This window comes from Lampris incognitus, chromosome 2, assembly GCF_029633865.1.
Source record: "Lampris incognitus isolate fLamInc1 chromosome 2, fLamInc1.hap2, whole genome shotgun sequence".
Taxonomy (NCBI): domain Eukaryota; kingdom Metazoa; phylum Chordata; class Actinopteri; order Lampriformes; family Lampridae; genus Lampris; species Lampris incognitus.
In genome coordinates, this window is record NC_079212.1 from 34,414,955 (window position 1) to 34,441,846 (window position 26,892).

Genomic DNA, 26,892 nt, shown 5'->3' on the forward strand with positions numbered 1-26,892 from the left:
AAACCCAGCCACTGAGGATGCACAAGCCAGTACATCCTTAGTGCCGGTCCCAAGCCCGGACAAATGGGGAGGGTTGCGTCAGGAAGGGCATCCGGCGTAAAATCTTTGCCAAATCAAATATGCGGATCATAAATAAGACTTACATACCAGATCGGTCGAGGCCCGGGTTACCAACGACCGCCACCGGTACTGTTAACCAGCAGGGTGTCGGTGGAAACTATGCTACTGTTGGGCGAAGGAGAAGGAGAGGGGGAAAGCATGTCCAGAGGCAGCTAGAGAGGAGGAAGGGTAGGCATGTGGAGGTGAGAGTTGGAACTTTGAATGTTGGCACTATGACTGGTAAAGGGAGAGAGCTGGCTGACATGATGGAAAGAAGAAAGGTAGGCATACTGTGTGTGCAAGAGACCAGGTGGAAGGGGAGTAAGGCCAGGAGTATCGGAGGTGGGTTCAAACTCTTCTACCATGGTGTGAATGGGAGGAGTAATGGGGTAGGGGTAATTCTGAAGGAAGCGTATGTCAAGAGTGTGCTGGAGGTGAAGAGAGTGTCAGACAGAGTGATGAGTATGAAGCTGGAAATTGAAGGTTTATTGCTGAATGTTATCAGCGCATATGCCCCGCAAGTTGGGTGTGAGATGGATGAAAAAGAAGAATTCTGGAATGAGTTGGACGACATGGTGGAGAGGGTACCCAAGGAGGAGAGAGTGGTGATTGGAGCGGACTTCAATGGACATGTTGGTGAAGGGAACAGAGGTGATGAGGAGGTGATGGGAAGGTATGGAGTCAAGAAGAGAAATGTGGAAGGACAGATGGTGGTCGATTTTGCGAAAAGGATGGAAATGGCTGTGGTGAATACATATTTCAAGAAGAGGGAGGAACACAGGGTGACGTACAAGAGTGGAGGAAAGTGCACACAGGTGGACTATATCTTATGTAGAAGGCACCATCTAAAAGGGATTGGAGACTGCAAGGTGGTGACAGGGGAGAGCGTAGCTAGGCAGCATCGGATGGTGGTCTGTAGGATGACTATGGAGACCAAGAAGAGGAAGCGAGTGAAGACACAGCCGAAGATCAAATGGTGGAAGTTGAAGAAGGAAGACTGTTGTGTGGAGTTCAGGCAGGAGTTAAGACAGGCACTGGGTGGTAGTGAAGGGTTGCAAGATGGCTGGAAAACCACTGCAGAAATAGTGAGGGAGACAGCTAGGAAGGTACTTGGTGTGTCATCAGGACAGAGGAAGGAAGACAAGGAGACTTGGTGGTGGAATGAGGAAGTACAGCAAATTATACAGAGGAAAAGGTTGGCAAAGAAGAAGTGGGATAGTCAGAGAGATGAAGAAAGTAGACAGGAGTACAAGGAGATGCAGCGTAAAGCAAAGAGAGAGGTGGCAAAGGCAAAGGAAAAGGCGTATGGTGAGTTGTATGACAGATTAGACACTAAGGAAGGAGAAAAGGACTTGTACCGATTGGCTAGACAGAGGGACCAAGCTGCAAAGGATGTGCAGCAAGTTAGGGTGATCAAGGATAGAGATGGAAATGTGCTGACAAGCGAGGAGAGTGTGCTAAGAAGGTGGAAGGAATACTTTGAGGGGCTGATGAATGAAGAAAATGAGAGAGAGAGAAGGTTGGATGATGTAGGGATAGTGAATCAGGAAGTTCAGCGGATTAGCAAGGAGGAAGTGAGGGCAGCTATGAAGATGATGAAGAATGGAAAGGCAGTTGGTCCTGATGACATACCTGTGGAGGCATGGAGATGTTTAGGAGAGATGGCAGTGGAGTTTTTAACTAGATTGTTTAACACAATCCTGGAAAGTGAGAGGATGCCTGAGGAGTGGAGAAGAAGCATACTGGTACCGATTTTCAAGAACAAGGGCGATGTGCAGAACTGTAACAACTACAGAGGTATAAAGTTGATCAGCCACAGCATGAAGATTTGGGAAAGAGTAATAGAAGCTAGGTTAAGAGGAGAGGTGACGATCAGCGAGCAGCAGTATGGTTTCATGCCACGAAAGAGCACCACAGATGCGATGTTTGCTTTGAGAATGTTGATTGAGAAGTATAGAGAAGGCCAGAAAGAGTTGCATTGTATCTTTGTAGATTTAGAGAAAGCTTATGACAGAGTGCCGAGAGAGGAGGTTTGGTATTGTATGAGGAAGTCAGGAGTTGCAGAGAAGTATGTAGGAGTGGTGCAGGATACGTATGAGGGAAGTGTGACAATGGTGAGGTGTGCGGTTGGAATGACAGATGGGTTCAAGGTGGAGGTGGGATTACATCAAGGATCAGCTCTTAGCCCTTTCTTGTTTGCAATGGTGATGGACAGGTTGACGGACAAGATCAGGCAGGAGTCTCCATGGACGATGATGTTCGCGGATGACATTGTGATCTGTAGCGAGAGTAGGGTGCAGGTTGAGGAGGGACTGGAGAGGTGGAGGTATGCACTGGAGAGAAGAGGAATGAAAGTCAGTAGGAGCAAGACGGAATACCTATGCGTGAATGAGAGAGAGGACAGTGGAATGGTCAGGATGCAAGCAGTGGAGGTGACAAAGGCATTTGAGTTTAAATACTTGGGGTCAACTGTCCAAAGTAACGGGGAGTGCAGTAGAGAGGTGAAAAAGAGAGTGCAGGCAGGTTGGAGTGGGTGGAGAAGTGTGTCAGGAGTGATTTGTGACAGAAGGGTATCAGCAAGAGTTAAAGGGAAAGTTTACAAGATGGTTGTGAGACCAGCTATGTTATATGGTTTGGAGACAGTGGCACTGACGAAAAGACAGGAGGCGGAGCTGGAGGTGGCAGAGTTGAAGATGCTAAGATTTTCACTGGGAGTAACGAAGAAGGACAGGATTAGGAACGATTATATTAGAGGGACCGCTCAGGTTGGACGGTTTGGAGACAAAGCAAGAGAGGTAAGATTGAGATGGCTTGGACATGTGTGGAGGAGAGATGCTGAGTATATTGGGAGAAGGATGCTGAATATGGAGCTGCCAGGGAAGAGGAGAAGAGGAAGGCCAAAGAGGAGGTTTATGGATGTGGTGAGGGAAGACATGCAGGTGGCTGGTGTGACAGAGGAAGACGCAGAAGACAGGAAGAAATGGAAACGGATGATCCGCTGTGGCGACCCCTAACGGGAGCAGCCGAAAGTAGTAGTAGTAGATTATTAATAGTAGTAGTAGTAGTAGTGGCGGTGGTGGTAGTAGTAATAATTTAGGCCTGAGATTCTCAAAGCCTGGGTTGAGGGTCACACAAGAAAAAAAAACTGCATTCTTAAAACACAATTAGTCTAAAACCAACCATTTAATTATGGACAAACACAAAAATAAATGGATGTTCATTCACCAATCAGTGAGAGAAGTGAGAGTGACAGGATGAGGCAATCCTTCTGATGTCAGGGCTGTATACTGTAGTGGCAAGCCTCAGGCACTGGCTATGATGTGCATTGGAGAGTCTGTTTCTTTCCTGGAGGGGGAAATTGTGAGTCGGAGCATTGCAATAGCTCTCATGTTTCTCAATGGAGCTTGGGGAACCATGTTCATCCAAAACTCACTCACCCCAACGTCCTTGTGTTGTGCTTTGAGCAAATCAGATCTTCCCATCTCCAAGACTTCCATCTGAAGAGTTGCCTCATCTATGGAAGGCACCAGCCTTTTGGCCTCTGCAGTCCACTCACCATCAGCCGAAATGGACAACGGATGTTTCAGGGAGAGGAGGACGTCACCTGAGAGTTTAGAGGAGCTTTCAAATCATTCCTTGAAGTTTTCTGCCAGGCTCACCAGGAAATCCTTCATTGCTGGATCCTCCTGCATTTCGTTCTTCTCGCAATGCTCCCATAGACGTGGAAAGTGCAACTTTTTCCCATGAATGTCTCTCTTCTAAAGGTTCAGCTTTGGCCAGAAAGCTTCAACCGCCTTGTACATGTCTGAAACAGTGTGGTTCTTGCCTTGTAATTGCAGATTAAGGTGACTTAGATGGGATATGATGTCTCATCTCATGATGACTCAAGAAATGGAAACGGATGATCCGCTGTGGCGACCCCTAATGGGAGCAGCTGAAATTTGTAGTCATAGTAGATGATGAGATATGATCCATCTATCCATCCATTATCCAAACTGCTTATTCTACTCTCAAGCTCATTGCGCAGGTCACACACCTTCTCCAACACATGGCCTTTGCTCAGCCAGCAAACATCATTATGCAGCAAAAGATCCTTGTGTTCTGCTGACATTTCCTCCAGCAATGCTCTGAAAAGGCGATGTTGCAGACTAGAACTCTCACTAACGAAATTTACCAGTCTCGCCACAGTATCCATCGCCTCTTTCATTTCCCCACACAGTTTAGTGCACAACACTGATTTGTGAATAATGCAATGAAATGCTAAGAGCACTGGGTTAACAGTGGCAAGCCTGCTTACCAAGCCTTTGAGTTGGTCACCATTGACGGAGCCCCATCGGTGACAACGTACACGATTTTGCTCACATCCAAGCCATTCTTCTGAAAGAACTGTGTTAATTCATTAAAGATGATTTCCCCTGTTGTGCGCCCCAGCAGAGGAAGCAAACAAAGCAGCGCTTCCCGAAAGGTCTTCCCATCAAAAAAATCTTGTGAACACAGATAGCTGTTCCATATCGGCTCAGTCACAGGACGAGTCTATGGCTAGTGATATGGCTTCTACTCAAATCGGTGAGTAGATTGGAAAAACACTCCTCCGCTAAAAGGTTCTCCTCTTCTTGTTGCCATGTTAGTCGACAATGGCACCGGCTTTAACAGCTCCACAGCTGTTTTCTTGATTTTCTCATCACGATTTAAAACTTCACCTACCATATCAGTTGCACATGTTTTAATCAACTCAGCACCAGCGAATGGCTTCTCAGCTTCAGCAAGGCTCCATGAAACATGCAATGATGCAGCTGTTGCACTCTCATGTGCTGATGTTGATTTACCGATAGTAGAAATGGAGTACTTGTATGATGTTATCATATTTGTTATTTTTTGTTTGCAGTGATCTGATTTTGTAGGGTAGTGGGCATTAAAACTGGCAGCATGCATAGTGTTGAAGTGCTGCTTGAGATTATCTGCTGTGCAGACACTACGGTCTGCATGCATATCAAGCATGTCAGTTTGACATTGGCGTGATCCGATAAAATAAAACAAAACTGATCAGTCCAGTCAGATTCGAACTGACGGTTTTCCTGGTCAACTTTGCGCTTTTTCGCTCAGGCCATGTTCTTGGTTTAGGACAGTTATTGATTACCTGTGACTTAGCTGGTGAGTGGCTCTGTCTAGTCAAGGACCGTAGAGCGCGGTGGATGTCTTATGTCTCCACGCTCTACAGTATAGGTCAAGTGTACACTGTGGGGTGAGGGCAAAATAAAGAAGAGCAGCACGAACTTTATGTCACATGTTGCGTACTTTATTTCATATGTTATGACAGCTGCATTAGTGCCAATGGGTTGGCGCGGGTAAGACATTTGGCTCTCTCAGGCCAGGTTTGGCCCGCCGGCTGCTTATTGGAGTTCAGGGACCTATGCTCTATTTTCATGTCTTATGTGGAAAACATATATTATGATCAAGCCCCTCCAAAGTGCCTACTTAATATGGGGGCATCAATGACAGAGACCCGTGTGACATGGATTCTCACACTTGAAAAACCAGCTGAGGGGAGAGAGGGAGCATTTAATAATTAAAGTGTCATTAAATAAAAGAACCTTCTGGGGAGAAAGTGGCAGCTACAGAGCTATTTTAATTTATACCATGGTCACTGAAGCAAAACACGTTCATACAAACAAGATTATGACCGCTTCGACAGAGCGACGGTAAAGATACAGATGCGATGTGCACCGGTGGATGTGCTTGTGTGCGTGCATGTGTTTACATGTGTGTATACACCTATGCCTGTTTGTAATTTTTACATCCTCATGCATTTATTTGCTTGAGTACATCTGAACATGACTATATACGATTGTGAGACAAAATGTTCACCTCTGCATGCATATAGTATGTCTGTATGTAGCTGCACAGATGTTGGTGTGTGTTTGTGTGTGTGTGTGTGTGTGTGTGCACACAGCAGGTGATAAAGCAGAGATAGTGGTGCACACCAAAGACATGGGTCCACATTATGTATCTATGATATTGTTGTCAACTCGCATTTTCTCCTCTGCCCCTCTCGCTCTCCTTATCCTCCTCCCCTGCTTTCCTCTATCTCCCCCTCTGTATCTCCCCCTTCTCCTCTTTTGTCGTTCTCCCACCTTCCCTTTCACCTCTCTGCCCTCTCCATCTATCATATCTTACTTCTGTACGTGCTCTCTTCAAACTAACCGTCTCTCTGTCCTCCTCTTCCTCTCAGTGCCTTTTCGTCTTCCCCTCATCTCCTGTTAGTTAACCCTCTGGGTTTTTTTTCCTTCTACAGCTGGTGATCAGCCTTTCTGTGCTTCTATCTTACCTGCCTGCTCCTCCGCCCCTCTCTCCACTTTCTTCTCCTCTTCTTATCTCTTTCCACTGGTTATCCTCTATTCTGATTCCCCCGTCCCGACAGTCGTTTGTGTTAGGTTCTGTTCACACTGCACCTCAAATCCGACCCAGTTTCGTCTTTTTCCATGAATGTGACACGGATTGCACTTTCTTTTCAGAGGAGTGGGATCATAACACACCGCATGGGAAGGCTTCATTTTGTGTGGCGTCTGTATGGTTAAGCTGGACTTCATTCATTGCAATGAGATTAGGAATAAAACACCTGAAACACAAACGCATGTATATATGTCTGCATGCAGCTGCACAGATGTTAGTGTGTGTCTGTGTTGTGTAATCTCTCTCTTTAAATGCATGTGTCATGATGTTCTGGGAGTAGAGCCATGTATGTGGCTGAAGCACATTGTAACCAGGTGTGTGTGAATTCATGTGTGCCAATTCATTCTGTGTGTTTATAGTGATCAAATGTGTGTATTGTTGCATAAACCCCTATGGCTTTACAGAGAAAGGTGTGTATGTGTGTGTGTGTGTGTGTGTGTATGTGTACAGGCACGTGTTTGTGTGTTTGTATTTTACCAACCTCCATCTGTGCCAGTGAGGTTAACCTGGGCCTGTTCAAGTACAGCTGTTCCTCCAGGGCCTCGGAAGGGAAGAGGTGTCCCCCTGGTAGGGCCGCTGAGAAGCTGACATTAAGGATCTCCATCCCTCCTGGCGCCGCCTCCAGATCCGGCTGGATGTTAAAGACGAAAACGTCCTCGACAGGCACCGACAGCACGGCAGACACACCCTCCAGGAAGTGGCCCAGGAGCGGGGACAGGAAGTTCTCCTGGGACATGTTCTGCAGGCGCACGGTGATGCTGCTGCCCAGCATGTCTTCGGTGATGATGAGGACACGAAGGACACACTGAGCCGAGACGCTGTGGACGCCATCTGAGAAGAAAAGAGTGAGGAGATGTGTCAGCCAGACGGACAGACAGAAAAATAGATATATAGACAGATAGACAGATAAATGAAAGGACAAATACACACAAACACGTGCTTACGCACCCACAAATGAAAATACAAGCACACACACACAGAAAAATACTTTCCAGATACACAGACCAACAAACAGACAGACAGACAGACAGATAGAGAGAGAGAGAGAGAGAGAGAGAGAGAGAGAGAGAGAGAGAGAGAGAGAGAGAGAGAGAGAGAGAGAGAGAGAGACACAGACAGACAGACAGACAGACAGACAGACAGACAGACAGACAGACAGACAGACAGACAGACAGACAGACAGACAGACAGACAGACAGACAGACAGACAGACAGACAGACAGACAGACAGACAGACAGACAGACAGACAGACAGACAGACAGACAGACAGACAGACAGACAGACAGACAGACAGACAGACAGACAGACAGACAGACAGATAGATAGATAGATAGATAGATAGATAGATAGATAGATAGATAGATAGATAGATAGATAGAGAAAAGGGACAATGTAAAGGGAAGGAGAGCAGAGGACACGCCAGCCATAGGGACAGAGAAACAAAATGAAAGGCAAAGACTGGTAGAGATATGAAGGACAGACAAAAGAGAAAGCAGGTAAGACAGAAGCACAGAAAGGTGGATAACCAGCTGTAGAGGCAAAAGAACAGCAGATTAATTAACAGGAGATGAGGGGAAGATGAAGAGGCGCAGAGAGGAAGAGGAGGACAGAGAGAGGGCTTAGTTTGACGAGAGCACGTACAGAAGTAAGGAGAGTGTGATAGATGGAGGGGGCAGAGAGGTGGAAGGGAAGGTGGGAGAGAGACAAAAGAGGAGAAGGGGGAGATACAGAGGGGGAGATAGAGGAAAGCAGGTGAGGAGGATAAGGAGAGAGAGAGGGGCAGAGGAGAAAATGCGAGTTGACAATGTCATAGATACATAATGTGGACCCATGTCTTTGGTGTACCACACTATCGCTGCTTTATCACTTGCTGTGCGCGTGCGCGCGCACACACACACACACACACACACACACACACACACATTAGAGAGGGGAAAACCAAATGGTCTGAAAAGATTACACATCACACAGACACAAAAGGAGATACAACAGAAAGTGAGGAATAAAGGTCTCTGCAAAAAGAGGAAGCGAGCACGAGTGTGTGTGTGTGTGTGTGTGTGTGTGTGTGCGCATGTGTCAGAGAGAGAGCGAGAGAGAGGGAGAGAGCCAGAGAGAGGGAGAGAGAGGGCAATCTAAACAAGTGCTCTCACACAGAAAATGGGATCTGCACACTCCCGCTACACATCAGTTTCAAACGTCTCACCTTTTTCTCACAACAAAATGAGTTCAAACCAATGACTGCCTCAGAAACCAACACCAGTAGTGGACACACACACACACACACACACACACACACACACACACACACACACACACACACACACACACACACACACACACACACACACACACATTAGAGAGGGGAAAACCAAATGGTCTGAAAAGATTACACATCACACAGACACAAAAGGAGATACAACAGAAAGTGAGGAATAAAGGTCTCTGCAAAAAGAGGAAGCGAGCACGAGTGTGTGTGTGTGTGTGTGTGTGTGTGTGTGTGCGCATGTGTCAGAGAGAGAGCGAGAGAGAGGGAGAGAGCCAGAGAGAGGGAGAGAGAGGGCAATCTAAACAAGTGCTCTCACACAGAAAATGGGATCTGCACACTCCCGCTACACATCAGTTTCAAACGTCTCACCTTTTTCTCACAACAAAATGAGTTCAAACCAATGACTGCCTCAGAAACCAACACCAGTAGTGGACACACAGACACACACACACACACACAACACACATTTCAAAACACGTCCGGTGCCACGCCACGCGGGGCCGAACAGGACTACAGATGAACAGGACCACGGCAGACCGAGGAGGCCATTTTCTGCAGCATTATTGTGCCGTTGTTAAGCTTCAGCAGGACAAAAGGTTAGCACAACGGGCAGCTCGATGGAGAGAAAGACACAGAGAGAAAAAGATAAAGAGAGTGATGAAGGAGGGGGAAATAATGAGTGTGTGTGTTTCTGCATGTGTGAGAAAAAGAAAGAGAGGGGCAGTCTCGATGCAAAAAGAGAAAGCATGGTGGGTTGAGGGAAGCAGGGGAGAAGCAAAGGACAAGAAAGAAACAAAAAAACGTGAGGTGGGGGAGAGGAGGTCAAGAAAAGCACAGGCAGGGGTCCTTGTTGACACAAGGCTGAGAAGCGATGGAGGGTGAAGGAGAGGAGAGGAGGGTTGTTAAAAGCCGAAGGAAATTACAGAGGGGAAGAGAAGGAGAACAAAGGGGGAGAAGTGAGACAGGAGGTGCACAATCAGAACGAGAGTGAGGATGTCCACAGACCTGAAGGGATGGAGGAGAAAAGAGAAGACAAGACAAAAGAGAGAGAACGTGAGAGAGACACAGAGAGATCAAACTGCTAAAATCAAGTTGTGTCTATTTTTTTACCCCCTTTTTTCTCCCCAATTGTACTTGACCAATTACCCCACTCTTCCGAGCCGTCCCGGTCGCTGCTCCACTCCCTCTGCTGATCCAGGGAGGGCTGCAGACTACCACATGCCTCCTCCGATACATGTGGAGTCGCCAGCTGTTGCTTTTCACATGACAGTGAGGAGTTTCACCAGGGGGACGTAGCACGTGGGAGGATCATGCTATTCCCCCCAGTTCCTCCTCCCCACTGAACAGGCACCCTGACCAAACAGAAGAGGCACTAGTGCAGTGACCACGACACATCCCCACATCCGGCTTCCCACCCGCAGACACGGCCAATTGTGTCTGTAGGGACGCCCGACCAAGCCGGAGGTAACATGGGGATTCGAACCGGAGATCTCCGTGGTGGTAGGCAACAGAATAGACCGCCACGCCACCGGAACGCCCCTGTTAGGGTCTATTTTATTGTCATCCAGTTTTGGTTTAGGGACATGCTGAAGACATGGTGTGAATTTAAAAACATACGTTCATGTGGAAACAAACTAAAAGAGAGCGTGAGAGAGAAGGAGAACAGGACATGGTGAAAGTAAGAGCGAGAAAGAAAAGAGAGAGAAAGGGGTGGAGGAATGGGGGATGGGTGTGGGTGGCAGCTGGTTTGATTAGTGGATTATGAAGAGCCTCATTCTGACCTCACTCCCTCTCTCTCCCTCTCTCTCTCGCTCACACACACACACACACACACACACACACACACAGCCTGGTATGTTGTAATAAATTGATAGCCGGAGGAGGGAATGGCTGTATGAAAAGAGGAACTCCAAAAGAAAATCATTAGAGGATGTGTTCATGACATTATCCAGCAAAACCATACGACATAAAAATAGATAAATAGATAGACAGACAAAAGCTATATTATACCACTTTTTCTTTTAAATTGTGAATAGCGTCTGTTCATGCATGATATTATGGTATCGGGATATTATCATGCTTTTAGACTATTATGACGGGAGTTAAACATAATAATATCTATCGGATGACCTTTTAATAACTGATTAGATGACTTCGGGGGGTTCAGTGAGGTGTCACATCCACTTGACAAGCAAAAAGCCCGTTTTAATATTCGCTGTCTAAAATTACATGCAAATATGCATCTCTAATTGTGGCGAAGACCTATTGTTATTGAAATTAGGCAGTGATCTTTGTTAAGGCCCTGAAAAGCATCCCGTTAATCTCCAAGACTAGGACCCTTAGTCTGGCCCCATGCCAGACATGCTACTGCTACCGACCTGTATCACACACACACACACACACACACACACACACACACACACACTCACTCTTACAGACATGCTCATTTGTACATGTATAAAATCAAGTAAAAACACATCTTTGTACACACACACAGACACATGCCCACGCCCACACACCACAACATAATGTCCTGTCTCTTGGTTCGGCCTGTCATGACTGGAGTCCAGCTACTTCGGCCAACCTGCTTCAGCACAGGCATCTCCACTCACCCCGACATAAACTTAGCCATTTGGGGGCTTGGAGGAGAGCAACACAAGTCAAGTTAAAAGCTTATTCCAGCCATCAGGACCGGAGCGAGTCTGTCCACTTACTGCTGAACTAGGCCGTCAACTAATCCAACTGTTTCCCCGAGGTCGGCCATAAAGCCCACAGCGGTAGATGTGCTGACGCACAAATTACACTTCCGCTGAAAATGCAAAACTCACGTTAAATTAGCCTGCGGTGTAAAAGACGAGGCAATTATTACTTTCTAGCAGGGCAACTTGTTGGTACATTAAGTTTTAACCCAGTCTAATTTGTCTACAGCTATGAGCAGACATTATAGTCTATGGAAATAATTTGAATTTTTTTCTTTTTTGTTGTTTTTTTTTTTTTTTTTTTCCTGGTACGTCAGCGATCTTGCCAACTGTTGGGCATGTTTCACGCTTCAAACAAAATCCTGAATTTCGTATGGAGTCAGACAGCATCGGAGAGGTCCATTTCTAAGGCTGGATTGGGGAGTTGTGCTTTAGAAAACTTCCTGCGGTGACTGGCCAGGGGTGCTTGGGCGTGAAATGCATGCTTTCAAGTTGTCAACAAAGTGCGTTCTCTACGCTCTTCACTCAGCTACAATATGCCACCACACCGCCTGCTGACCACTCAACCAGAACAGCTTTGAAGGAAAACACTCAATGTTTGCCTCCGTCCACATTTCTGTAACTCTCCGCATTACGATTACAAATCAGCCCAGAAAGCAGTGGTGGAGGCTGCTGGGTGCACACTGGACATGCAGACAAAGCACGACTCCTTGGCCCACCGATGAGTTTAGTTGTGTGGTGAAAAAGTGTGAAATGACTTGGTGTCCAACACACACACAAAGTGCCGTATGACCCACTTCATCCATAGTATGTCATTTACTATATGAAAAAAAATGTTACTACTTTATTAATCCCTATGGGAAAATTCTCTCTCTGCATTTAACCCATCCTAGCTGTGTAGCTAAGAGCAGTGGGCAGCCGTGCAGCCCCCAGGGGTCAACTCCAGTTCGTCTTGCTATTTGTTAATACTCGGCCAGGGGCACGGACAGGAGTATTAACCCTAACATGCATGTCTTTTTGATAGTGGGGGAAACCGGAGAAAACCCACCGCAAACACAGGGAGAACATGGAAACGCCACACAGAGGATGACCTGGGATGGCTGCCAAGGTTGGACAACCCCAGGGTTCGAACCCAAGTTCGAGTTAGAAGGGAAAGCAGACCCTAGGAAAGATAAAGGTGTGATAAGGACTGAACTAGCACATGTTCCTGTCAAACTAGAGGAAAACTAGAGCATTCAGCCACTCACACACACACACACACACACACACACACACACACACACACACACACACACAGACACACCACAAACACACACACACACACCTCTCTTCTGCAGCAGTCCTAGTGGATATCAAAGGATGGGCTGATGGACAGGCTTTACTTGTGCAGGTGTTCCTCATTCGAGCCGAGGGTCTAAGGACAGGGGATGTCGTGTATTATGCTGGTTGTAAAGCCCTTCAGAACTACCTTGTGATTTTGGCCAATACAAACCAGCTTGTTTTGCCTTGACTTGAAGGACATTCACTCTCAACTGCTGCCATCCAGCACCAACCTCCACCTTCCTTTAAAAAACTATTCATTGTTATTTTTTGTGCTTAATAATCCAGGTAAGAAAATCAAAGACACTTGAATCAGTTCTTCTGGATACAACGTTTATTGAGAGAAACATTGTATCCAGATTCAACCTTTGATATTCATTGCTAGTTTTGCTTCAACTTCTCAATTACAGTCCCCACTGTGTTTGGATAATGTATACTGTATTACATACCCACTGCATTCATAATAACGGTTATTTATAGCCAAGTGCTCAGTTCAGTGTTCACCAAAATTGCAAATGTTCATGTTAGTCAGTTTTCTGTTCGCTGCAAACATACTCGGTAAATAAAACAAGTGACAGACAAAACCACTGGACTTGACGAGCCTTGCCACTACAGTTTGTTTGAATTTTGTGCTATCGATTATTTTGTAAGAATCAGTGTTCAACCCCCCCCCCCTTTTCTCCCCAATTGTACCTGGTCAATCACCTCGCTTTCTGAGCCGTCCTGGTCGCTGCTCAGGCCGCTCTGCCAATCCGAGGAGGGCTGCAGACTACCATGTCTCCTTCAATACATGTGGAGTCACCAGCCACTTCTTTTCACCTGACAGTGAGGAGTTTCGCCAGGGGGACGTAGCACATGGGAGGATCACGCTATTCCCCTCAGTTCCCCCTCACCCCTTAACAAGTGCCCCAACCGACCAGATGAGGCACTAGTGCAGTGACCAGGACACGTACCCACATCTGGCTTCCCACCCACAGACGGCCAATTGTGTCTGTAGGGATGCCCGACCAAGCCAGAGGTAACACTGGGATTCGAACAGGCGATCCCCGTGTTGGTAGGCAACGGAGCGAATATCTCACTTTGAAATAAAAACTCCTCACGTCCTCTGCCGTGGTGCAGCGGTCTAAGCATTGGCTTTGTGTTGATGTAGTTGCCCACTGGGGACTGGGCTTCACGCCTCGGTCTCGCCAGATCCGACTATGGCCAGAGTCAATGAACAGCTTGGTTCACCTTGTCACAGAGATGGTGAGGCAGTTCCTTCAACACTGCTGGTCGGAGAGATGCAGTTGGCGAACACATACAGTACGAAGGTGGGTGTTTGATCTAGAATAGGGATCAATTGGCCACTAATTTGGGAGAAAAAATTCAGAAATAAACTTAAAAAAAAAAACCTCCTCATGCCCAGCATGAAAATCGGATGTCCGGGCTACCAGATACCTCTAACTTACTTCGACTCAGATATGCCCACAAGTACCACGGAGTAGCTCTCAGCGCTATCATGAGGGGTCAGAGGAGAGTCGAGATGATCTGGTTCATAACTTTCCCAATAAGTCAGGAAGTCATAATTAATGCATCGGCCTCTCTCCATGCTGCCCCGCTTCAGTATGCATGGAAACAATAAAACATTCATAACCTCTAAGCCAAAAAACCCGCTGCAAATGGAAGGTTATTTTTGGCATATTTAGAAACATGGGAAAACAAAGCATTGCGTAAATAACAACTCCGAGGTGCTTCTACAAGCTTTCACAGCTCCTTTGGGCTTCCAGCCAATCTCTTCCCCTTCGTGTGTCCGCACTTCAAAGAGGGGAGGGAAGCCGGTGGGGATGGTGGTGCATAAAGCCGCCTAAGAATAAACACGCTGATCTGGAATCACCAGGCCCCGTGTCCCCCGACCGCATCAACACCCATCCCCACTAAGAGAGAGAGGGGGAGAGAGAGAGAGAGAGAGAGAGAGAGAGAGAGAGAGAGAGAGAGAGAGAGAGAGAGAGAGAGAGAGCGAGAGAGACGGGGGTCTGATCAGCGGATGCTCTAAGACGCTTTGCGAGCGTGGTCCCTGGCGTTTTCATAGAGTTGGAGAAGTTCGGTCCTATCTCTCCGTGGCAGGTAGCCTGACTAATAGAACTCTCAAAGCCTTCTAGAATGTCAGAGCTCCCAGCAACACTTTCTGAAAACCCAGATGGAAATAACCTGCCAAGCGCCACTTGCTATAGTGGCTCACAGATGAACTGGGGGGGGGGGGGGGCAGGCCCTGAAACTGTTTTAAAAGCTGCAATGCAGGCAGGGATGAGGTATAACAACAGAGCCCCGGCATCCTCCTTTGGGGAGGAATTGTCATGCAAGTCACCGAACAGCAGAATGAAGGATGTGGAAATGCGGCCCAGGTGGCGTGTGCAGTGGAAGTCCACCTTTTTAAAGGGACGAACACCGCAGAAAACACAGGCCTCCTCGCATTCACTAAAAACCTCAGGAAGATTAGTGGCACTCGGAAATCGAAAGATTTGCGTTTTACAAATAGCTGATTTCTGCTTTACATTCCATGTTGACATCCATTTATTCATCTCTAGGCCGGCTTTTTCCAATTTCAGGGGCACAGCGAGCAAGAGAATATCCCAGCAGGCAACAGGGTAAAGGAGGGGAACCAAACTGGGCAGGTCGATGGTCCATCACGGGGCTGATACACACAATAAGGTTGATTGGTATGGCCAATGAGTCCGGTAAAGAAACCTCCGCATACACAACAGGGTGAACGGGCCCAGAACTCCTCTAATGTACCCCCCAATTGTACCTAGCCAATTACCCCACTCGCCATCCTGGTCGCTGCTCCACCCCCTCTGCCGATCCAGGGAGGGCTGCAGACTACCACATGCCTCCTCCGATACATGTGGAGTTGCCAGCCGCTTCTTTTCACATGACAGTGAGGAGTTTCACCAGGGGGACGTAGCGTGTGGGAGGATCACGCTATTCCCTCCCCCTTCCAGTTCCCCCTCCCACCTGAACAGGCGCCCCGACCAACCAGAGGAGGCACTAGTGCAACAACCAGGACACATACCCACATCCGACTTCCCACCTGCAGACATGGCCAATTGTGTCTGTAGGAATGCCCAACCAAGCCGGAGGTAACACAGGGATTCAAACCGGCGATCTCCGTGTTGGTAGGCAACGGAATAGACTGCCACGTCACCTGGACGCCCCTCTAATGTACTTTTTAGATCTTTTTGTGTGACACTTATTCACTGCGATTCACAAATGTGTGTGTGTGTGTGTGTGTGTGTGTGTGTATTTGGCTCAGGGACACTACAAAACAACACATTACAGTTCATGAACACAGACTGTACATAATAAAAAGAAGACACTTTTAGTCGGGGGTTTTTTTCCCTTCCCACACAATGAGTTCAAGTATTCCAAAGCCGCGGTTCTTATGCAATCGTCTCTTTTGAGAGAAAACCTTGGACGCACCAAAGCGTAAGCGTTGTATGACTCGAAAAAGGAAATGCAATCTCTGCAAATGCCAGCCACGCCATTCTGAAATGCGTTTTGAAGGCCATGATGGTATGACATTTTCATTTTAATCAAATTAAGAACTTTTTTGTAATTTTCCTTTACAGCTAAATGCGTCTCCTCCCAGAGGAAGGCCACACTAAAAATGTAAATCTTTGCAGCATATCACGCTTTGAATTCAAAAAACAAAACCAAAGGGCATATCTATGAAGTCATATGTTATACTGCACACACAGAAAAAAACAGCTAGAAAATCGGATTTAAAAGCAACAATAGCAGTGCGCTGTGTCCGTGAAATGCGTTAAACTTTACTCGATGTTTCGGTGCTTTCATCCCTTGGTCTGCGCACCATGTACTCCCGGTTGCATGACTTTAAATCCCATTTCATGGTTTGCCGTCACATCTCTCAGTTTGCCGTTACTTTTTCGTCCATTCTGTGTGTGCACGGCCTCCAAAACAACCACCAAAACTTGAGCTATGCCAAAGCATCCTGCGAACATGCGAAGAATTATCATGTTTTGTTTTTCAACCCTGTTGCTTGGCCCTCCAGTCTGGGCAAAGACGTATGGAAACACAAGGACCGCTGTCCTTTTAAGATGTACACAGACAACGAAAATAACTGGTGAACACTGTGTGGATGGTCTGATACACACACACACACCTCAAAATGACAAGAGAAACACCCAGAGATGGGGGAACTGTGCTTCAGATATGAGTAAACACACACACACACACACACACACATAGAGAAAGAGAGAGAGCGAGAGAGAGAGCAAAAGAGAGAGGAAGAGAGAGAGAGCGAGAGTGAAAGAGCAAGAGAGCAAAAGAGTGAGAGGGCAAAAGAGAGAGAGAGAGTGAGAGACAGCGAGAGACAGCGAGAAAGCAGAAGAGCAAAAGAGAGAGAGAGAGCATGAGACAGGAAGATAGAGAGCAAGAGAGAGAGCGAGAGAGAGCAAGAGAGAGCGAGAGCAAGATAAAAAAGAGAACGCACTGCAATTTTGTGTACCATGTGTATTATCATTTTTTTCTATTACAAAATACACGTGTGCACACACACACAGCAAAGATGGCTGATTTGTGTGCTCTGTAGAAATGTTTGAAGCATTTCTACGCCTGAAGTGGCAGTGATGAGAGGGCCTATAGGAGGGAAGTGGAAGATTTAACCATATGGTGCCATGATAACAACCGCTCTCTAAACGTCAATAAGACAAAAGAAATCAATGTTGACTTTAGAAAGATCAGAGGAAATCCCATTCCTATTTCCATCAATGGGTCGTCTGTTGAAACTGTGGAGAGTTTTAGATTTCTCAGTTTACACATCACATGGTCTCTCAACACCAATGGCCTCCTGCAGAAGGCACAGCAGAGACTGTATTTTCTGAGGTGTCTCAGGAGGTTTGGTATGAGCACCAAAACTCTTATGAACTTTTATGGCGGTACCATGGAGAGTGTGTTGACAGGCTGCATCACAGTGTGGTTTGGCAGCCTGACTGCTCAGGACTGCAGACTGCTTCAAAGGACTGTCGAGATGGCAGCAAAAATCACTGGTATGGAACAACCACAACTTCATAATATTCACACCACTCTCTGCAAAAGGAAAGCCAAAAACATCATTAAGAACACCAACCACCCCGCTCATGTTCTGTTCTCACTCCTTCCATCTAAAAAACGTTACCGGAAGGTCAAATCACACACCACCCATCTCACTAATAGTTTCTTTCCACAGGCAGTCAGGTTGCTGAACAGCTGATGCACCCATATGCACCTTACATTGGGGTTTTTTTTAACCCCCCCCCCTTCTCCTCAATTATACTTGGCCAATTACCCCACTCTTCCAAGCCATCCCGGTCACTGCTCCACCCCCTCTGCTGATCTGGGGAGGGCTGCATGCCTCCTCTGATACATGTGGAGTCGCCAGCCGCTTCTTTTCAACTGACAGAGGAGTTTCACCATGGGGACGTAGCGTGGGAGGATCACGCTATTCCCCCCAGTTCCCCCTCCCCCCTGAACAGGCGCCCCGACCAACCAGAGGAGGTGCTAGTGCAGCGACCAGAACACATACCCACATCCAGCTTCCCACCCACCAACACAGCTAATTGTGTTTGTAGGGACGCTTGACCAAGCTGGAGGTAACACAGGCATTCGAACCGGCGATCCTCATGCGAGTAGGCAACAGAATAGACCGCCACACCCCCACACCTTACATTGTTGTGTTATCATATACTGTATATTGTGTATATAATGTATGAATTCACTGTGTACATAGTCTATGTAGGTCTGTAGTGTTGTTGTTTTGGGATGGTGTGTCCTTTGTGTTAAGGCAGAGAGAGCAAGCGCACAAGAATGTCATTGTATTCTAATACAATCAGTTTGTCTGCAGGTGATTTAGCACCCGGTTCTCCACAAACATGCGTTGCGAGTCGAGAGCGGGGCGACCACCGTCCAGCCGCACCTAAGCCCCATCACAAATGGCCATGCTTACCAACTGAAGCCAGCTATCACAGTCCAACTGAAGGCCTTAGCACCATAGTATCGTCACGTCTAGGGTGGGATTCTGACTTACAGGCGTTCAGTCATGATCCCACAGATGGTAGCCTCGCACCATCGGCTCCTCAGCCAAGCACACACACCAAATGTCTGAACCTGCGGTTCCTCTCGTACTGAGCAGGATTACTACTGCAACAAAACATCATCAGTCGGGTAAAGCTAACCAGTCTCACTATGGTCTAAAGCTGAACTTGAGGTCTATGTCCCCATTATTGTCAGTGTTCACACACACACAGCAACAACCTACTGGCCTTGTTGGTAAACCACGTTCTTTACAACAGAGGCATTAATCCTACACATTAAACATTCACTTAACTTGCACAATCACACACACACACACACACACTCACACACACACACACACACACACAAACAAAGCCTATAATTGTTGACCTTGGTTGTGAAACCACTCATACTTAGCCCACATCATGTTCATGCAGACATTAATGTATTGTCCTCAAAACACAAATCCACTGTGTAGCATAAATCTGCATGCTGACCTCTGCAACATGCAGACACGACATCAGTCAGCAGATGTTTACAGCGGGAGCCATCAGACCCCATTTTGGCATCCATCCTCCATTAATACGATGATAACCAAAGTGGTCTTCAAAACGGACAACCGTGCAAGTGAAGATATGGACATATTTTATTTTTTTTATTTTAAGATGAAAAAAAATATATAAGTAGTTTCATTATAGCTTGAACAATAACTCTACATTTTAATTATATCTGTAGATGACGTTTTCATCTGTCCTACCCATCAGCTTGTACTGGGAGGGAAACACATGGAGCACACCAACTCCATCCATCCATTATCCAAGCCGCTTATCCAAATTGGGGTCGTGGGGATGCTGGAGCCTATCCTGGCAGTCACTGGGCATCAGGCGGGGAGACACCCTGGACAGGCCGCCAGGCCATCACAGGGCCGACACACTCACACCTAGGGACAATTTAGTACAGCAGATTCACCTGACCTACACGTCTTTGGACTGTGGGAGGAAACCGGAGCACCCGGAGGAAACCCACACAGACACAGGGAGAACATGCAAACTCCACACAGAGGATGACCCGGGACGAACCCCAAGGTTGGACTACCCTGGGGCTGGAACCCAAGACATTGTTGCTGTGAGTCAACCGTGCTAACCAATGCACCACTGTGCCGCCCTGGAGCACACCAGTCTGATCTAAAAAGTGAAAACCAAGGTTTCTGTTTAGAGGGGCTTTCACCGAGCCTGCTCAGTAAATGAAATACTTACTTTTGTCTGAAATAATTTGGTGTTTGGGAGCAAAATGTAGCAGGTTCATGTTTGTATCATTGTTTGCGTCGTTTGTCAATTAAAAAAAAGAAAAGAAAATCACCAAATTTTGAGTTTTCCAAACAGCCACCCTGAGTGAGGGTTGCTGCAATACTGCTGCAATGACCCACAGCCGTCCAGGTCGAGAGAGGCGGTCCATGCTCCAGTCATCTTAACACACATGCACCCCGATGCTGCTTCCCAACCCGGGCGGTCAGGACCCCTTGGGGAGCCACAAAGTGATTTCATGGGGTCATGAGATGACTAATGGGATTTGAAAAACAAATATTTCTAATGCAGAAACACAGGATCACAATGAGTGGACCCGAAGTGGGCACTGTGCATAGCAATATGAATGTAAAGAAAGATGGCGATTATAAAACAATACTTGCATGGCAAAATTCTTACATATATAAAAACGCACATCCAACTATTATTGGCCGGTGCAGAACAGATTAAAAAAACGACCTTGGGGGTGTCTGGGTAGCGTAGTGGTCTATTCCCTTGCCTACCAACACAGGGATTGCCGGTTCAAATCCTCATGTTACCTCCAGTTTGGTCGGGAGTTCCTACAGACACAATTGGCCGTGTCTGCGGGTGGGAAGCCGAATGTGGGTATGTGTCCTGGTCGCTGCACTAGCGCCTCCTCTGGTCAGTCGGGGGCGCCTCTTTGAAGGGGAGGGGGAACTGGGGGGAAGCTTGATCCTCCCACGCTCTATGTCCCCCTGGTGAAACTCCTCACTGTCAGGTGAATAAAAGCGGCTGGCGACTCCACATGTATCGGAGCAGGCATGTGGTAGTCTGCTGGTGGAGCAGCGACCGGGATGGCTCGGAAGAGTGGGGTAATTGGTCGGATACAATTGGGGAGAAAAGGGGGGGAAATTCCAAAATAAAAAATAAAAAAAAGATCTTGAAAGTTCAGCACGGGGCTTTACTGACGTCTAAAGGGGATACCTGGCTTCTATCTAAATGGTAGTTGGCCATTGACCCCATTCATATTTGAGGTTTGAGATATCCTCCTTTGGATAAATACAGACCTAAAGGACTTTGATTGGTCAGACCACTAAATTTCTCAGAAAATGTCTCGCAGGAGAGATACGGCTCTATTTTCACAGGTAAAAATACCTTCATTTTATTGAACGGTGAGGAATGCTTCTTGCGGTCTTGTGTTTTGAATTCCCTTAAAAGCCTCACTGCCAAAAACAATCTTCCAATCACCGCTTTGATATTTTTTTTTTGTCCCATCAACATTCCCCGCTTTGCTCTCTCTCCACACCCTCCCTCCATCACTCAATCCATTCTGACCTCTGCCCTCGACGCATTAGAAATTTTCAAACCAGAGCAATTTCAGGCTGGTAAACAGAAGAAGAATGTGAAAGATGAATGTCAAGCTTCCCAATTAAAGACACAGTTCAACCAAGAAAGCTGCCACGTGCCAGAGCGTGGCAGCTGTTAAGATGGAGAAACGGAGCAGCCCGCTAAAACCTCCGCGATCAGAAATGTGACATGCCAGTCATGCTGCACAGCAAACTGTCTTAAGAGGGTCAAGGAAGATTTGCTATTCACTTTATTTGATTTTTTTATTTATCCAAGTCTCTTCTTTTTATGTTATTCCATTTATTTATTATTATGGTGTTATGATGGTGAAGATGATTGTTATTATCATTAATATGAATAGTAGTAGCAGTAGTGGTACTAGTAATTGCAACAGTATTTCTAGTAATGTAGTAGCAGTTATGGTAGTAATTTTAGCAATAGCACAGGTTGTAGTAGTAGTAATAATACCAATAGTCGTAATAGTGGATATTGTACGAGTATTAATAGCAGTAAAAGTAGAGATAGTGGGGGTTGTGGTAGTATCAATAGTAGTAATAGTAGTAAAAATGGCAACAGTAGAGGTTGCAGTATTAATAATAGTAGTAACAGTAGAGATTGTGGTGTTGCAGTAAAGCCCCCTGAGAAAAATCTGGTATTTGTGATATTGGGCTATAGAAATAAAATTGACTTGATTTGACTTAATAGTAATAGTAGCAATAGTAGAGGTTGTAGTAGTCGTAATAATCGTAATAGTAGAGATAGTAGTATTAATAGTAGAGATAGTAGAGGTTGTAGCAGTATTAATAGTAGTAATAGCAGTAAAAATAGCAATAGTAGAGGTTGTAATAGTAGTAATAGTAGAGATAGTAGAAGTTTTAATAGTATTAATAGTAGCAATAGTAGAGATGGTAGAGGTTGCAGTTGTAGTAATAGTAGTAGCAGTAGCCATAGTAGGGATTTTAGAAGTAGTAATAGTAGCCATAGTATAGGTTGTTGTTGTTGTGGTAGTAGTAGTAGTAGTAATTTTATCTGTTCATTTATTTGTTGCCTAATTTGACCCATCTATCACAGCTTCATAGGCCAGCTGTATGACAAACCTCGTTGGATGTGAACATTTCATTTGAACATCAGCCTGTCCGTCCTCTCTTTAAATAGATGCTTTGGGGGGAATCCGGGTAGCATAGCATTGCCTGACAACACAGGGATCTGGTGTATATTTACACCATAAATGTGTTCAGAAAATGTTAAGTAAAGAGGAAGTTACATTTTCTCACCAAATAAAAGGTTGTCATTTTATTTAACATTAACCACCATTAACACCAGCCATAGCCTCTGAACCCCCTGAGCCACACCCCAAGCTCCCTCTTTTATGCAACTAACATAATCAATAACTGCCCTTCCATGATGAGGTCACCAATCATGAACAGCTTGGACAACATGAACCAATCAAGATTGTCAATCCATCCTGTGTTGAGACCACAGCTCCTCCCATGTAAATTCATACTTCCATGTTTGTTTGTTTTTGGTTTTTTTTTTTTTTACAATCAGGCGTCTGCATCTCAGTCACAAATTCAGTCTTTGAGGAGGACGTCTTTTTCTCACTGGACGAGTATTCAGTTCAACAACCTGCAGTGGTGGTGCTCTTGATTTTTCCTCCACAGTATGTGGCACAAACTGTTGTTCCAACTCATTGTCTGTACTCCACTCATCATAGTCCTAACATGTTTCTACACAAGGAGAGTCTTCTCCCTGTGTCAACCGAGTTTGATTTCCCTTGGTACTCAGCATTTGATTTACATGTCTTTTCACACAATTTCCTTTCACTTCAACACTAAGTTACTGGACCCAGAACTTCACATATTACTCCATTCAACCATTTCTCCCCTTCCCTGTAGTTCTTCACCAACACCTGTTGGCCAATCGTGAAAGACCCGACATGAGGAAGGTTTTGGTCTGTTTCAGTTTGCATTCACTGAGAGAACTGAGGTTTGATAAGTGACAACCTGGTGCGCACCTGTCCACCAAGTCTTACAGAATTTAGGTACAGTGTCTGCAGCTACATGTAGTTGCTTCAATGCCCTCTGGCTTACCTAGCTCAGGTTTGAACACGGATGCTTGTCTAGCACACACATCATCCACTGTTTCTGGAGCCTCTCTATTGACTCTTGACCATTCAAGTTTTAACTGGCTGATCCAATCTCTACCCATCAATGCAGGGCCCTTTCCTCCCACTACTAGCAATTCTAGGTTTAGTGAGTTCCTTGCATTTCACCATTGCTGTGAATTTGGCTTTCAGTTTCAATGACTCTTGACTGTACGTTTTCAACACACACACACACACACACACACACACACACACACACACACACACACACACACACACACACACACACACACACATTGCTGGGCTACGTTTCACTGACTTAAACCTGCGCTTATACAGCCTTTCAGATATGACAGAGACAGCTGCGCCAGTGTCTACTTCCATATCCACCCTGGTACCATTTACACTGACATACGTAGTACGGTTTTACAATGTCACCTGTACCCAACACCATTGCAACAAGTTCAGCCCCGCCACAGCCCAAAGTCTCACCAATGTCAATGTTCTGCGCAGCATGAGCCATACATCTTGACGGCACATCACGGTCTTTCCTCTCCAACGGGAACTGGGGATCGTTGCAAACTCGATCTGTGTGAAGCTGCAGAGCATTGCAATCATCACTGCGCTGGGCAGCGTTGAAATCACGGTCCATCTCACGCTGGGGAGCGTCGCAGCATCTACTCGGTGCAGCTTCCAAATGCTTTGCCCATTTTGGTGGCTTGTCACTGGCTCGCTTCTCACGTGAATGGCATGCTATTGCGATGAGGCCTTTTTTTCTCGCGGCACTCCACTCGCTTGACTCTGCCCTCATCTGGTCTGCGGCCCTTTACGTTACGATGGCTCGGCTTCCCGCTAGCTTCCCCATAACCTCTCTGTGCTTTGCACGCGTGGGGTTCGCCAAGCCATTAGCTGCAAAGTACTGCTCCAGTCTCTGTCGATAACAATCAAAACTTTCTTCACTTTCTTCGAAGTGAAAAGCTCCTGGCTTCCCGAATGCCATTTTCTGTTCGAAGGTTCTTTCACTCACCGAACGCCATTTTCTTCGTCTACTGCGGCCTCCGCGGAGTTGCTCGACATGCAAACCGTATATTCCAATTTAGCAAATCCCATCCTCGTCGCCAAACTGTTGGACAGTTACACCATACATGTGTTCCGAAAACGTTAAGTAAAGAGAAAGTTACACTCGGCAGGTTCACCAAATACAAGGTTGTCATTTTAATTAACATTAACCACTATTAACACCGGCCGTAGTCTCTGAACCCCCACAGCCACACCCCCAAGCCCTTTTTATACAACTAGCATAACCAATAACCGCCCGCCCACGACGAGGTCACCAATCAGGAACAGCTTGGACAACATGAGAACCAATCAAGATTGTCAACCCATCCTGCGTTGAGAGCGCCACAGGATCTCAGTTCGAATCCCCGTGTTGCATCCGGCTTGGTGGGGCGTCCCTACAAACACAATTGGCCGTGCCTGCTGGTGGGAAGCCGGGTGTGGGTATGTGTCCTGGTCGCTGCACTAGCGCCTCCTCTGGTCGGTCGGGGCGCCTGTTCGGGGGGGGGGGGGGACTGGTGGGAATAGCGTGATCCTCCCACACTACGTCCCCATGGCGAAACTCCTCACTGTCAGGTGAAAAGAAGCGGCTGGCGATTCCACGACATGTGGTAGTCTGCAGCCCTCCCCAGATCAGCAGAGGGGGTGGAGCAGCGACCGGGACGGCTCAGAAGAGTGGAGTAATTGGCCAAGTACAATTGGGGGAGGGGAGGGGGTAATTTAAAAAAAAATACAGGAAGGGAAAGAAGCCGGCTCATAGCAAAACGCCACCGGTTCAAATCCCCAAACCATCGTAGTGCTAAAAGCGAAGGTGTAATGATCTGACTTCAGCTACAGCGCCCTTGTACATATATTGATTTTAATTGCTCCAGAATTCCATGGCCCACAATAGGGGCTGTACCTGCGCCGGGCAGCTCCCGGGAGGGAGTTTGCACGATGTCATGAATGTGATATAAGGCAGGGCTGAAAAAGACCAGGCCTGCTCAGAAAAACTCCTTCGGAGGTAGATAAGAGCATGCGTGTCTTACTGATAAAGGCGGTATCAGGTCAAAACACGCAATTATAAAGAAAATCGGAGTCCACAGGCTGCACATTATATTCCCATCGGATGTTCATGAACAATGTCTACCTGAGTCCACCGAGGGTCTTTGTCAGCGCTTAACAAAATCCTCACTGGTATAAAGAAAAGATCACGCAAGGCCAAAACATCTCAGTCTCTATTTGTGCGTTTCCTGTTACTGGGAATCTACCTCGCTTTCTCCATGACAATGTATATCTTTCTTTCTCATAGCCATTTAAATAAAAGATGAGGATCTATTTACTTAAGCTAAGTGGAAAGCCTTCTTTTAGAAATAGGCTATAAGCCCTATTGAACGAACTTAAGCATGTCAGGTGGCTATAATGCAAGAGAAGCTTTATGCGTCCCTCTTACACACACACACACACATACACACACACACACACACACACACACACACACACACACACACTGGAGCATATATGCATATGAACACACAGATTAAGATCACCACCCCCATTTCTCTGGTCACCAGTGAACCGAGACCAATTACAGAACAGAAGATTATTATATGTACAATGCATCTGCTATACAGATCATGGGCAGCTCTGAGCAGACACACTAACAATGTCAGAATCACTGACCAGACAAAACGCTAATGCTATCCTCATGCAGAACACGTTGCAGATGACCCCCATCACCATCATGTTGCATAGCCACTTTTTTTTAATCCAGTGAAGTGCAGACTGGAGGGAGTGGGGATGACAGTCAGAGCACGCCCAGTTGCTGCTGTTTCTGTCAAGCAATTTCATACAAATCTGGAAGCTTCAAATAATAAAGGCTGAATTAAGATGCAATTTTTTTTTTGTTTTTTTGTTTTTTGAATTCCAAAATATTGCCAAAAAAATATTTTGCTTGATGTATTGATGAAGAGATGAAGAGATAAAGAGCAATGGAAATGGGCCTTTCGAGCTCTCCAAAGGCAAGCAACTCTTTTCCACCCTTCTCCAGTTTCCTCTTGAATGTTTTTAATGTAGTCCTGCCAAAAGAGTGCTTGGTTATTTGCTTAAAACCATCTTATTCTCATTTGATTCTTTTTCAGTTGTCCTTAAATTTGCCTGCTATTTACATCGTGTTTGGACTGAAACATGGCTATTGTGTCAGTCATGCATCCAATAATTAGCTATCGCTGTCCTTGAATGGAAAGCTGAGCTCTCGC

At 46.3% G+C, this 26,892-nt stretch overlaps 1 protein-coding gene across 1 annotated transcript in view; it reads right to left on the reverse strand.

The window, feature by feature from the left end:
• celsr3 (cadherin, EGF LAG seven-pass G-type receptor 3) overlaps positions 1-26,892 on the reverse strand; it is a 171,926-nt gene that overhangs the window by 128,951 nt on the left and 16,083 nt on the right. Inside the window, 1 exon segment of the mRNA XM_056299484.1 lies at positions 7,031-7,380. Coding sequence (XP_056155459.1) covers positions 7,031-7,380 — 350 coding nt within the window.